This window comes from Anguilla anguilla, chromosome 15 (assembly GCF_013347855.1).
Source record: "Anguilla anguilla isolate fAngAng1 chromosome 15, fAngAng1.pri, whole genome shotgun sequence".
In the NCBI taxonomy this organism is placed as follows: domain Eukaryota; kingdom Metazoa; phylum Chordata; class Actinopteri; order Anguilliformes; family Anguillidae; genus Anguilla; species Anguilla anguilla.
Genome location: NC_049215.1, coordinates 29,880,669 through 29,894,386, shown reverse-complemented (window position 1 = coordinate 29,894,386; position 13,718 = coordinate 29,880,669). Strand labels below are relative to the sequence as shown.

At 47.9% G+C, this 13,718-nt stretch overlaps 1 protein-coding gene across 5 annotated transcripts in view; it reads left to right on the top strand.

Moving 5' to 3' along the window:
* The window catches only part of LOC118214351 (probable ubiquitin carboxyl-terminal hydrolase FAF-X), a 48,945-nt gene extending 36,697 nt beyond the window's left edge, over window positions 1-12,248 (top strand). For 3 of the 5 annotated variants that reach the window (XM_035394253.1, XM_035394254.1, XM_035394252.1), the window contains exons 33-46: window positions 148-321; window positions 401-542; window positions 679-1,435; window positions 2,853-2,976; window positions 3,087-3,312; window positions 4,488-4,617; window positions 4,723-4,908; window positions 5,321-5,541; window positions 5,812-5,900; window positions 5,990-6,146; window positions 6,243-6,455; window positions 7,699-7,806; window positions 9,195-9,290; window positions 9,559-12,248. In XM_035394253.1, coding sequence (XP_035250144.1) covers window positions 148-321; window positions 401-542; window positions 679-1,435; window positions 2,853-2,976; window positions 3,087-3,312; window positions 4,488-4,617; window positions 4,723-4,908; window positions 5,321-5,541; window positions 5,812-5,900; window positions 5,990-6,146; window positions 6,243-6,455; window positions 7,699-7,806; window positions 9,195-9,290; window positions 9,559-9,693 — 2,758 coding nt within the window. In that variant the 3' untranslated portion in view covers window positions 9,694-12,248. The remainder of the gene's footprint in view (window positions 1-147; window positions 322-400; window positions 543-678; window positions 1,436-2,852; window positions 2,977-3,086; window positions 3,313-4,487; window positions 4,618-4,722; window positions 4,909-5,320; window positions 5,542-5,811; window positions 5,901-5,989; window positions 6,147-6,242; window positions 6,456-7,698; window positions 7,807-9,194; window positions 9,291-9,558) is intronic. The other 2 variants (XM_035394256.1, XM_035394255.1) reach the window with 1 other exon arrangement.
* Window positions 12,249-13,718: the final 1,470 nt, after the last annotated feature.

Sequence of the window (13,718 nt, the reverse complement as noted above, 5' to 3'; positions counted from 1 at the left end):
GTCACCTCCTGCGCCATCCCTTTACGACGGGGCTGAGGGATTGGTCCCGGCAGCCTTTTTTCCAGCCTGAGTTGTATTAAAAATGGCCCCAGTGCAGTTGGGCCCCTGGTCGCCCTGGCTAAAGAGCGCTCGGGTCTCCCTGTGCAGGTTGTGGGGCGAGCCGGTGAACCTGCGGGAGCAGCACGACGCTCTGGAGTTCTTCAACTCCCTGGTGGACAGCCTGGACGAGGCGCTGAAGGCCCTGGGCCACCCCGCCATGCTCAGCAAGGTGCTGGGCGGCTCCTTCGCCGACCAGAAGATCTGCCAGGGCTGCCCTCACAGGTGGGAACGGCGGCAGGTCGCCTTGGCGAGCCGGGCTCCTGTGCTCTCAGTGCTAACGAGGTGAAACTGTGTCTTCTAGGTATGAATGTGAAGAGTCCTTCACTACGCTGAACGTAGATATCAGAAACCATCAGAACCTCCTGGACTCAATGGAGCAGTACGTGAAAGGAGACCTGCTGGAGGGCGCCAATGCCTACCACTGTGAAAAGTGTAACAAAAAGGTACGTGTGTTCAGCTGGAAAAGTTTCTTCCAAGCTCCATTACCTCTTGCCTGGCAGGAGACTCCATTTTGTGTCAGAATTGTGGGCAGCTGTGTTGTTCCAGGGATCTGAGTGTAACGGATGCCGTGTCCTGCAGGTGGACACAGTGAAACGGCTCCTCATAAAGAAGCTGCCCCCCGTGCTGGCCATCCAGCTCAAGCGCTTTGACTACGACTGGGAGAGGGAGTGCGCCATCAAGTTCAACGACTACTTCGAGTTCCCCCGCGAGCTGGACATGGAGCCGTACACGGTGGCGGGCGTGGCCAAGCTGGAGGGCGACGACGTCAGCCCGGAGAGCCAGGTGATCCAGAACGAGCCGACGGAGAGCGGCGGCGACGCCCCCGGCAGCTCCAAGTACCGGCTGGCGGGCGTGCTGGTGCACAGCGGGCAGGCCAGCGGCGGGCACTACTACTCCTACATCGTCCAGCGCAACGGCGGCGACGGCGAGAGGAACCGCTGGTACAAGTTCGACGACGGCGACGTCACCGAGTGCAAGATGGACGACGACGAGGAGATGAAGAACCAGTGCTTCGGCGGGGAGTACATGGGCGAGGTGTTCGACCACATGATGAAGCGCATGTCCTACCGGCGGCAGAAGCGCTGGTGGAACGCCTACATCCTCTTCTACGAGCGCATGGACTCCACGGACAAGGACAGCGAGCTGGTCAAGTACATCTCCGAGCTGGCCCTCACCAGCAAGCTCCACCAGATCAAAATGCCGGCGGCCATCGAGTGCAGCGTGCGCAAGCAGAACGTCCAGTTCATGCACAACCGCATGCAGTACAGCCTGGAATATTTCCAGTTTATTAAGAAACTTCTGACCTGTAACAGTGTCTATTTAAACCCCCCTCCAGGTAGGCATTCTGAAACCTGCCTGCTTTCAAACCCAGTGCTTTCCATAACATGCTATTCGTCTATTCATTTATTCTTCTGTTCATTTATTTATTTGTATATTTATTTATTTATTTATTTTTGGCTTTTGCTGCTGGTTTTTTCCATTACCCCTTTATGCTAAATCTTTGAGGTTGTGAATAGCATTATTTCATTTGTTTTATATTCTCAGTCATTTTAAATCAGATACTTTAGGCAGATGGAAAAGTCTTGCAGTATCACACAGTAGTGGATGCAGTCTCTTGGGTAAGTGGTTCTCCACCCTGACCTTGGAAGGCTGCAGTCTGCTGAACCAGTTCAGACCCTAGAAACCAGGTGAGGCGCGATAACTGTGATAAACCACTTTAATCGATGAGTTGGTGCTGAGTCAGGAGGAAATTAAGCAGGCCCTGCAGTGCTCCCGGGCCGGGGCGGAGAACCCCTGCTGTAGGGAACGGTCAGGCATGTCTAAAGAATTTAACTGGGTCAACTTGGTCGATTAATTTTCGCAGAAACGAGGTGGACCATCCTTTGCCCCTGAAGATATTGACTAAGGCATTATGCTGAACTAATTTGTTGGCTAAATGTAATTCTTCAATAGGATTTTAAGAACCCTTATTAAAAGGGCGGGGGAGGGGGGTGGGGGTTCCGAAATGGAACATCTGTTGGACGTTTCCCACGTGTGCTTGCTCTCACTCTCTGGTTAAATAGATGAAGCCAGCTGGACAGAAATGCTGTAGTTATGTCAGCTTGTATTTGTATGTGTGTAAGTATGGGGTCAGTGTCTCACATTCTGGTAGCGCTGTTCTACTTCCTCTGTTGCATTATTTTCCTACTGCAGTGTTAGAGCTGATTGGGTTAGTTCCCATTTTGGTCTTCAGGCTGGGCCTGTTCTGCCTCTCGCACTGTGGGGAGGGGAGCCGAACAGCGTCGCAGGCCGCATCTGTGCTGCTGTGAACTGCATCTCGCCCTGCACTGGAGCTTAATATGCACCAGTGCATTATTAATGAAGTCTGTCCTGCATTCCCTGCTTTTCAAAATGAACTCCTTGGTTCAGCTAAGTGTTGAAACTCTCAAGGATCTGTTGGAAAAAATATTGGGGGTGTGTGTGTGCATGTGCAAGCTTCTCAACCCTTCAGTAACAGGGTTAATAGCCCAGTCCTGGAGAAAATTATCATATTTTTGGTCTTAATAGTTAAGCCCTTGGTGCATTTTGATGGTTATGTATTGGCTAATATTGCGTTCTCATTCTCTTAAGTCTTGAGAAGGTCACTGGACTAATGGTGTCCTTCACAGAAGTACTGTGCTTTGTGTTTCTGAAATGCACTTGTTCATCTTTTAATGATCTGCACCTCAAGAAGTCACTCGTCGTTAAATTATGCCTATTTCTCCTTCAATTAGGACAAGATCATCTTTTGCCTGAAGCAGAAGAAATAGCTATGATTAGTATTCAGCTTGCTGCTAGATTCCTGTTTAGCACGGGATTCCACACAAAGAAACTGGTGCGCGGCCCTGCCAGCGACTGGTGAGTACGGCCTGCTTTCTGCTCCGCTCTTCTCACGCGGCCATTTTGTCAGAATCCGCGGGGTCTGACCGCGGGTCTCTCCCCCTCCTCTGCACCGCGTTCCTCCGCAGGTACGACGCGCTGTGCATCCTGCTTCGCCACAGCAAGAATGTACGCTACTGGTTCGCGCACAACGTCCTGTTCGCCTACGCCAACCGCTTCTCCGAGTACCTGCTGGAGTGCCCCAGCGCGGAAGTGCGGGGCGCCTTCGCCAAGCTCATCGTCTTCATCGCGCACTTCTCCCTGCAGGACGGCCCGTGCCCCTCGCCCGCCGCCTCTCCGGGGCCGTCCACTCAGGTACGCCCCCCCGACGGGCTCGCCCCGTCCTTCGCACGCCACCAGCGGGGTGTTTACCCATTGGCCACTGCGGGTTTTAATAAGAGTGTGATTGGTCGACCGTTACCCTGAGCATCTCCATTTCCAGGCAGATGCCTGACATTTACAGAATTTCAGATGCCTTGATGGGGTGGGGGGAGCCTTCCACATTCTGACAGACAGTGATGAATGATAACTTTGCAAGTTGCAATCCAAGAATGAAAACATAACAATGGCTGCTTGATGATACTTCCTCTCTGAATTCTGTGCAGTAAGACTATTCCAGTCTTTGTGCCCACTTATTTAAAGAGTTGTTGAATGATGAGTTCTATGCAAAACCTGTTTGCTGAAATGCTGCCATGTTAGGTTGAATTCTGGAAAAATTCCAAAAATGAATGTGACTCAAGTGGTGCGTGGAAGAAAAATGAATGCGCAATAAAATCAGTGTGTGATCGTGATGATTGCAGTTTCATACCACGCACGTTTAATTTATTACCTTTCAGCCAAACTTGCAAATTTGTGCAAAAAATGTTTGAATCGTTCAGTTGGGGAATTTCATGTCCCATCAGGTCTGTGGATGGCTTTGTGACTTGCTTTGATTCTTTGCTGCTACTCGCATTGTGGCAAGAAAAGCACTGGCAGAAAAAAAATGTATCATGTCTGATGATTTAGAGCCCTGTAAAGTGTCACAGATTTAAAGCTATCTGGTAAAACCTGAAATTTCAGTTTTATATGTTCAGATTGGGATGGGGAAGGAAGTGTTTTTATTTTATTTTATTTTATTTATTTTTTTATTAGGAAAGGCTGTGTTTGAAAATTGAGTGGGACTTGAAATCAGTGAGTGAAACATGGTCAGTTCAGGACATTAATTGTAACAACATTGGAAAGGTTCCCGTGGAACATCATTGCCATTTTTCAGTCCGTTAACTGAATTTCCATTCATTTCTTTAATCGACTGAAGTGAAATTGACTCCCGCCCTGGTGCTCAGTACATCCGGCCAAACATTTCCCCCAGAGTTTATTTTCCTGTCAGAGCCCCCTCAGTCCCTTACGTCTCCAGGGAGGGTTCAGTTTAGTCTTTCCGTCTTTGTAAGAGACGGCGTTTGGAGAGAGGTGCGTTTGGGGCGTGTGACTAAAGCCCTTTGCTCCTACTGTAGGCCTGTGACAATTTGAGCCTGAGTGACCACCTGCTGCGAGCCGTCCTGAACCTGCTGCGGAGGGAGGTGTCCGAACACGGCCGCCACCTGCAGCAGTACTTCAACCTCTTCGTCATGTACGCCAATCTGGGTAAGGGCCCGCCACGCGCGCCTGAACCGGGCTCCTCCCACCTCCAGCACGGCGGGGGGACCTCTGAGCCTAAGCTCCGCCTCCCTCTGCCTCCCTCTGCCTCAGGCGTGCCAGAGAAGACCCAGCTGCTGAAGCTGAGTGTCCCCGCCACCTTCATGCTGGTGGCCCTGGACGAGGGCCCCGGACCCCCAATCAAGTACCAGTACGCTGAGCTGGGCAAGCTGTACGCTGTGGTCTCTCAGCTGGTGCGCTGTTGCGATGTATCATCGCGCATGCAGTCTTCGATTAACGGTAAGCCCGGTCCTCCTGAAGCCTCCTTCGTTTTTTTAACATTCTGGGGGTTTTTTTTTTTGTTTCTCTTGCGTGCGTAAAGCACTGGTGGTGACGGTCACTGTGATAAAGCATACATGCGTCACTCCAGCACCACGTGCGTGTTCCCTATATGAGAGCTATCTGCCCGATGAAGATCCTCATCCTTGCTCAGGACCCTGTGACTGACCAATCAGCTGTCCCCGAGCACACATGCCTTGTGGGCGTGGCTTGGGGCTGAGGGCGTTTCTGACGTATGAGAGGATAGAATAGTGAACGACTGCAGAGTTAGGAACACAAGCTGCTCATCTTTGTTAGACTTTGCTGTTTGTGCCATACGCTCCGGTGGTGTGTGAAAGTGAAGCGGCTCCTCTGATTGGTCCCCCCTCCTCAGGTAATCCGCCTCTTCCGAACCCCTACGGCGACTCGAACCTGTCGCAGCCCATCATGCCCCTGCAGCAGCTGGTGGCCGAGATCCTGTTCGTGCGCACCAGCTACGTGAAGAAGATCATCGAGGACTGCAGCAACTCGGACGAGACCATCAAGCTGCTGCGCTTCAGCTGCTGGGAGAACCCGCAGTTCTCCTCCACCGTGCTGAGCGAGCTGCTCTGGCAGGTCAGGCGCTCGCCCCCTCTTTCACAGACACGCAGGGTGGGGCACAGGCCTGGGCATGACCTGCTGTAATCACAGGCTTGCCTGTGCCGGTGGCTACACGGGGTCGGGCACAGGCCTGGGTACGACCTGCTGTGATCACAGGCTTGCCTGTGCCGGTGGCTACACAGGGTCAGGCACAGGCCTGGATGTCACCTGCTGTGGTCTTGTGACAGGCAGAAATGTAAAGAAGTCAAAATGTCAGCTGATTGTGGTCTGGCTCCCCGTGCCCAGGTGGCGTACTCGTACACGTACGAGCTGAGGCCGTACCTGGACCTGCTGCTGCAGATTCTGCTCATCGAGGACTCCTGGCAGACCCACAGGTGAGCCTGGCGTTCAGAGCCTTCGCCCGTGACCCGCGTCGAGTCGACGAAACAGCTGAACCCGATTTAACTGCCCTCCTCTGTGCCAGGATCCACAACGTGCTGAAGGGCATCCCTGACGACAGAGACGGGCTGTTCGACACCATCCAGCGCTCCAAGAACCACTATCAGAAGAGGGCCTATCAGTGTATAAAGTGCATGGTGGCCCTCTTCAGCAACTGCTCAGTGGCCTACCAGATCCTGCAGGTATGGGGGAGAGCCTGAGGAGGGAATTTTGGGGGGGCTCTGTGCGTTCGGGGCGGGCACGCAGACTTGCTCACCCCCGCGCCCCGTGTCCCGCAGAGTAACGGCGACCTGAAGAGGAAGTGGACGTGGGCGGTGGAGTGGCTGGGGGACGAGCTGGAGCGCCGGCCCTACACGGGGAACCCCCAGTACACCTACAACAACTGGTCCCCGCCGGTGCAGAGCAACGAGACCTCCAACGGCTACTTCCTGGAGCGCTCGCACAGCGCCCGGATGACCCTGGCCAAGGCCTGCGAGCTCTGCCCTGAGGAGGTACTCCCACCGCTCAGCGCTAGCCGGGCTCTCCCTGCTCAGCCTTCACACTCTGCGGCGCGATCAGCTCGCGTGCCACGCTAGCGCCCCCTTCCCTCTCGGCTGAGTAACGTTAAGCCTGAGCTAGCCGAATTTAACCTACTGTAGCAATTGCCAAAGAAATTCCACTTAAGCAGTGGGTCATTGATAATTATGCAATTATGGTGTTTTTCATTTTTATTATTTTCCGGTAAGAGATTGTTTTTTTTTCCTAGTGCCCTGGCTGGCTTGCTCCAAAATTACATGACAATAGTAGAAAGTGTTTTCTTACATAAAATGCCTCTTAGGGACACTAAACGAATTGTCCATATTAACTTGATGAGATGGCATTGCTCGCTCTGTCTCTTTCTTTGTGCAAATGTGCATGCACTGTCCGTATTTGTATTTAAAAGCTGTCCATCAACCAGCATTTGAGACATTAGTTTATACAGCAGTTGTTTACATCTAGTAACCCCTATTTAATATGTTATGAGAGAGAACAGATATTACTGGCATTCTCTATGTCAATAGTCTACCTTACATGATGATTTACTCAAATGTATGGCATGAAGTGATATATGACCATATGTGTTTTAAATGTGGAACGACACAGTCGCAGACATGAACATTAAGTTTCATCTGTCGATTTAGGATAAAAAAAACATTGCAGCATTTGCTTTTTTTAGGAACACTTCCTTTTTTTGCAGTAATGAGGACCCTTCATATTACTCTAATGCGATGGTTTCAGTTTGTAGATTGTCTTTTATTTTTTGTGGTTTTATGAAAGATACAGTATTCAAACAAAGTTTAAATTGCCTTCATTTACTATAGGTAGGGCTTTGAGTTTTCGATAAATTTATTTCAATACATTTATTTCTGGCTGCTTTTAGCCCCCTTTGAAATAGATGATTATTTTCATTTATTTTAACATTGATGAATTGCTTGTGCGTCAGGCTTTTTAGAAAGCTGGTGTGTTCTGTCTTGCTTCTATATAAGTTCCTTTTATTTTATAGACTGCCTGTTTTTTTTCATTTGCTGGGTCAGCAAACAGTCAATTAAAAAAAAAAAACTGTATGAAATTCGCTGTGTTTGCAAGCTAATCGATTGGTAATCGATGGCGGACTCAAACACCTGTCAGAAAAGTATGGGGGGGAAGAAAGTACTGCACTTGCATCGTTTATTGACACTTGTTTCTATGCAATAACAACTGCCATTTCAAAAATAGTGTCACTTAACGAAGCACGAGGCGGTGTCTGAAGAAGATGCCGCGCGGAAATCGTCCTCGCCACAGCGGCTTTTGCCCGGGGAAGGGACAGGACAGCCGAAGCACACTGTAAGACTTGTGTCCCAGCAGAAAAGCCTCCACTGTTTGCCATCTCAGCATTCTCTTGGTGTTCACACAGGGCATGGTGTAGCTCTCACTAACTCTGCTCTCTCATCTGTGTGTTTAGTCGAAGCAGGGTCTGCCTTCACCCATCCCCGTCCCTGTACTCCCCCACCCCCACCCAGCCCCCCACCCCACCTCCCTAACCCCCTCCCAAACAAATTCCAATTCTGACAGCCAATGTGGAAAGTCATCGAAAACTCTAAGCCTTGGCTATAGTGTTTGAGAATATGTATTGTATTGTTATTGCATTTAGACCATGTTTCCTGGAATATTTCAGGTGTGTGGTTAGAGAACAGCTTTGATGATAGTGTGGAACAGTTAATTTCATGTCCGATGAAACTTTGGAAGGCTCAAGTGATTCCTCAGCATTTAAGACGATTTGATCCAGACCTGTGCTATAATTTGTTCAAAAGATCTGAAATAGGGTTATTCTGTTTAATTGGATTTTTGTCCCATTATCCCACACATTGAGAATGTCATCATTTTTAAGGGAAAATGGTTGAACTTTTTAATTTTTTTTATTTTTTGCACTGATCATTGTTTATACATATGGAATGATGTCTACATTTCATTAATCTGCCTATGGTTTGGTACAGGTTAAAACATTTTCATAAGTCATTACGCCTTTTTTCATTTTGACCTGATGTATGAGCCCATTGTGGCTGCCTGGACATTGTGATGACACTGGTGGCCTTAGCATCCCCATATGCTGCAGTCCACCTCTAACACTGTACTGCAAAGGGGCCACAGAGCCTAGCCCAAGCCTGCATGTTTTCCTACATATTTACCACCATCTACACTCTCAGTTGGTCTTATCCCCTTAACGTGTTATCTCAGAATGTTGTTTTCCATTTTGGCTCCGTCCCGTTTATGTGTTTGTATCATGTGGTGATCTTGATGTGATGGACAGCATTTGTCTTGTTGGAATTTTATGTACTTTCCTCACTATCTTGGTAAAAGTCACATGCATGTCACATTGACCTAATCAATTGTATATTGGACAGTTCGATCAAAGTGCGCGAGCGCTGTGCGTGTGCGTGCGTGCGTGCGTGTGTGCGCGCCCCCACTTGCTGGTCATAATATGTATTGCCGGCATCTCTCTCAAAAATGATATTCACTCAGTCCTTTTTTTTTTTGAACATCTTTGCAATGTTTTGCCTTTTCTCTTCATGAGATTGATATGCTGTTTGGGTGACTTATTTGACGAGATCAGTTTAAGAACAGCATCCTCATATGGAAAGTTGTGTAGCGCAAACTCAGACGAGCCGAATATATAATAAGTTCCACAACACAGTGGTGGATTAGGAGGCCAATGTGTTCTGTTTGTGTCCCAGGAGCCTGATGAGCAGGAAGCTCCTGATGAGCATGAGTCCTCCCCACCTGAAGACACCACCCTCTATCCCCACCCCCCGGCAACACAGTTTCCGCAGGTAACCACCAAGTTTCAGACCCTGTATGAGGAGGCATATAACATTATATATATTATATGTATTATACATTACAGAGCAGGGAATCAAGTGTTTTGAAATCCTGATGCTGTAACATTGGTAAAGGAAAAGGCCAGTTTTGAGTCCCGTGTGCAGTTTTGAGTCCTGTGTGAGAGTCACGTGTGCAGTATTGAGCCCCTTGTGCAGTTCTGAGCTCCTCGTGCTGTTCTGAGTCCTGCATCTTGCTGATCGCTGCGCTTCTGTTGTGCAGAATAACCACCCGCACGGCCAGCCGTACACGGGCCCGGCAGCACAACACATGAACAACCCCCAGCGCCCCGGCCAACGAGCACAAGAGAACTGGGAGGGCACTGAGGAGGTGGCCCCCGCCCAGACGAAGGAGTAGCGCAGGCTGCCCCGTGCCCCGCTCGGCCCTCCTCTGAGACGCCCCACTGAGACACTTACCCAAGTGCAAGACCTGGCCTTACAGCTCCACGCCTCTCTGGGGCCTCTTCGGGGCCTTTCGGGGGCCTCCCCGGGGCCTCCCTGGGGCTTCCCTGGGGCCTCCCTGGGGCCTCCCTGGGGCCTCTCTGGGGCCTCCCTGTCCATAGTTCCACTTTGTATTTAACCTGGAGTGGAGAGTCTATTCACTGTCTGCCCTGCAGAGTTATTGCTGTCCAAACGATATAACCCACCTGCAGTGGATCTAGTGTTGTAGTGAAGCAGGCCTGATGCTCGTGTGTAAATGGCGAAGGTGTACATAGTAAGTTACTGTCTCACTGTTTTCTTCCCTCGGCTGGACTGCTCGTCCGCTGTGTGGAAAGACTTGCTGAGTTTCTGAAAACAAAAGTATGGGGGGTTAAAAAAAAATGAATATTTAAGAAAAGACAAAAAAAAACCTTTTTTGCTTTATGGTCTGTGCGCAGCCGTGAGGTTTGGTGTGCCTGTGGGCAGTTTGGGTTTGTTCAGTTCTTGGAGGGCAAGCGCATTCCCCATGTCAAGCACTCGAACCACGAGCCATGCCAAAATCAACTCTCCAGCTGGAGTTGTTTTTTTGCGTGGTGGGTATGTTGGAGATTGCTGGGTTAATGTTATGACATTTGATTGATGTGGAAAATGATGTTACATCGTTCTAGACCTCTCATTGCCTTTCTCGTTCTGGTATTAATTGAGTCCTTTTGAAGCTGTAGTTCATATGCTGTAACATTTAGCATGGCTTCACACCAGACTAGTGTAGCCCAGATATATGATCATAACATAACCACAGCTGTGGTGTCCAATTCACAATTCTTTTCCGAGCAGCCCTTTTTTTTGACGGGGGGAGGGCGTTAGATTTTCTTTTATTTATTTTTTTCCACACTTTCATTCTTACACAGCAGTTGCGACATTAGGACCCAACATAACACAAGCGGCTTCTCAGTTGTGCGCATATTCCTGGTATTGGACGCTCTGGCAGTCTGTTTTGGTGGGACAGTAAAACAGTTTTCCCTGATGAGACTTTCGGAGAGTGACAGGTATATATGCAACACTCTGCTATGCGCAGATGCCTGGGGCATAGCAGACTGTACTCCGCGTGCTTGCGTTCCGCTTTTGCTAGATCAGTCGCTAGACGAGCGCCTAATCACCCGTTACTGCGTAGTACTGGAGGGGAGCGGTCTCTTCACACAGGGCAGGCATGGTCTTAGAACTCTTCATTCTGGGGGATTAGAAAAAATATGAAGCAGGGTTGTATCATAAAATAACTGCTGGTTAGTCATGTTGCAACTGTTAAAGGTCTTGCTAAGTACGGCATCGTTCTTTAGGATTTAAAGGAAAATGGGTAAATACTGTATTTAATTGGTAACTTGAATGTGTGGTTTCCCCCCCCCCCCCTCCTCTCCTGGAATTTTGTCAGAAATACCAAATACCCCCTGCAAAATATAAGAATCAGCCCACCATATTATATTTAAATATCTTGCCGTTTTATTTTATAGAAATTATTTTGCTGAATTTCTCAAAGTAGAATTTGATTTAAGAGGAACATTTTTGTCCTTGGTGTTATTTTTAAAGAGGATATTGACTGTACAGAGTTCTGCACCCTCTTTTGGCCACGGTGTGACGTTGAATTCTGGAGCTCCGGTCGCAATGGGGACTTTCACTTTGTGGGGTTATTTTGTGCACAGAAATATAACGTAAAAACGACCATTTGCGCCCCTTAGCAAGAATAAAGAAAATGGAATCTTCACACTGTAACTGTCTCATATTTTATTTATGGTACATTGTAAATACTTTGTGCACGTAAAGAAACAAAATAACATAACGGATTATCGAAAAAAACGAGCAGCAAATCCATGGAAAGAGGAGACTTGCCCAGTGTGCTGAAGATATCATTTGAAAAAAACCCATGGATTTGCCAAGGATTAGCCGGAAAAGTATGCCAAACTAAAAACCAGTGGCCTATATAGACGTGGGTTTTCCCCCACAGTGATGTGGAAGCCTGAGGATTCTGCTGCCCGGAGCAAAGCATTCTGGGAGAAGAGGAGGGTGAGCTGGAGCTACAGCGGGGAGAGGTGCGCTGCAGCCATCCAAGAGCCCAAGGGGTGTGTAGCTTCAGCGTCCATGGCTTTGTACAGAGACTGTTCCCCCGCTCCCTACCCACAATGCACTGCAGGCTGTTTTCCTCACATTCTTCCTTCAGGGGACAAAAATGCTTCATTGTTTTAGCCTGTAAGGTCTTACCATTTTTCCTTTCATTTTTACTTTTTCTTTTGGTTGGTTGTTTTTTTTTTTTTTTTTGTAAGTGTTAATTGGATCAGATGATTGCCTTCAGACTTTTTTGTTTGTTTTAAATATTCTACAGCTTTTTTTTGTGAAAAATGCATGGATGATAAAAATCCCTTGATCTGCCTTAGAGCACTGTACAAACCCAGCACACTGTAAAATTATACTTTAAAAATGAAAATAAATAGTATTTGAATTATTCCTTGCGGTATGCTCTTCCACTGCTTCCCCTGCCTGTCTCCGTGCCTCGTCTCTTCCTCTGGCCGGCCCGCAGGTTCAGATGCCCTGGATACCTTTTCTGAGCAGCAGATTTACAAACGATTTACTCTCTCAACGGACAAGACGAGCTGAACTACAGGTCATGCCACACGTGTGCACGGCGTGTGCATGCATGCGTGTAGTGTGTGTGCTTCATGTGCACACATGCATGTTTATGTCTGCATTGCAAACAAATTTGTTCTGACCCATTAATACACTCAATTATACTATACACACAAGTCAATACATTTTTCCAAGTTCACATTTGTGTACATGAATGCTGTGCTGCTCGGTTATCTGGGCTATGCATAATTGTGTGGATATCAGTCATTGCAAAGATGGCATTTTTGCCCCTGATTTTTTCTTATCTGTGGATTAAGGTTGCATTCACAGTATTGTGATAGCTGAAGCTTTAAATTGAATGAACTTCATTCAGTAGCTAAAGCAGCTGTTTAGCAAGAATTCAAGATCCTCAGGGGTGAGAAACTGGCGGAGAGGAACTAAAATACGCTGCTGCATAATTGCATATCTACGTACGGTAGATATGCAATTATATTAAAGATATGTAATATGGAAATATCAGAAATCTAATTTAAAACTTGAGACCAATGTTCTGCACACTTTATTAGCACTGGAGTGTTTATGTTCTTGTCAAAACATTGACCAATGTTATCTGATTAATGGATTAACTTCATAGAAATGTTATTTGATGCACATGATAATTTGTGTATGTACATGACTGTGTACGCATTGCAACAAATGAAATTATGCAGGATCTGATCATATCGTTTCGATTGGAACGTTGCTTCTCTTCGCGCAACATCGACCCCTGCTGGACAACGGGCACTTGCAAGCCTCCTTCTGGAGCTGAATATGTATTCCTCATAATTGCAGTGTAATGGGCAGAGGCAGACGTCACATGCTTCAGATGAGAGCACATGCTTGTCTGCACGGAAAAAAAGGCCATTGGGCATTTATCTTGAAATGTAAGGTGGGAAAAATCAATATAATTTTTTTTTTTTTTAATGCACCGTTTCACAGGCTTACTGTTAAAGGAACCAAGAGCTCTATTTAAATCATTTTCTGTTGAACCAAAAATAGTCCTTTGCAATGCCTTAATTCCACTACTGCCTGAACACCCACAGACGTCTGCTGAACTGCTGTGGGTGTTCAGGGTGGCCTGGCTGCTCTGGAGAATGAGAAATGCCAGCCGCTGCATATTGGCCATGTGTGCAGACTGGTAATTAAAGACGAGTGTGTTCGGGTTATAAGTGCTTGAGTGGGCAAAGCCTCTAGGGACTACTTGGTTGGGCTTCAGACGCACGCTTAGGCAAACTGAACTTGGTTATTCCGCGCAATACATGTTACTGTCCAGCTCCCTACAGACGTCTGAGATGCAGCATGTGAAGTGCA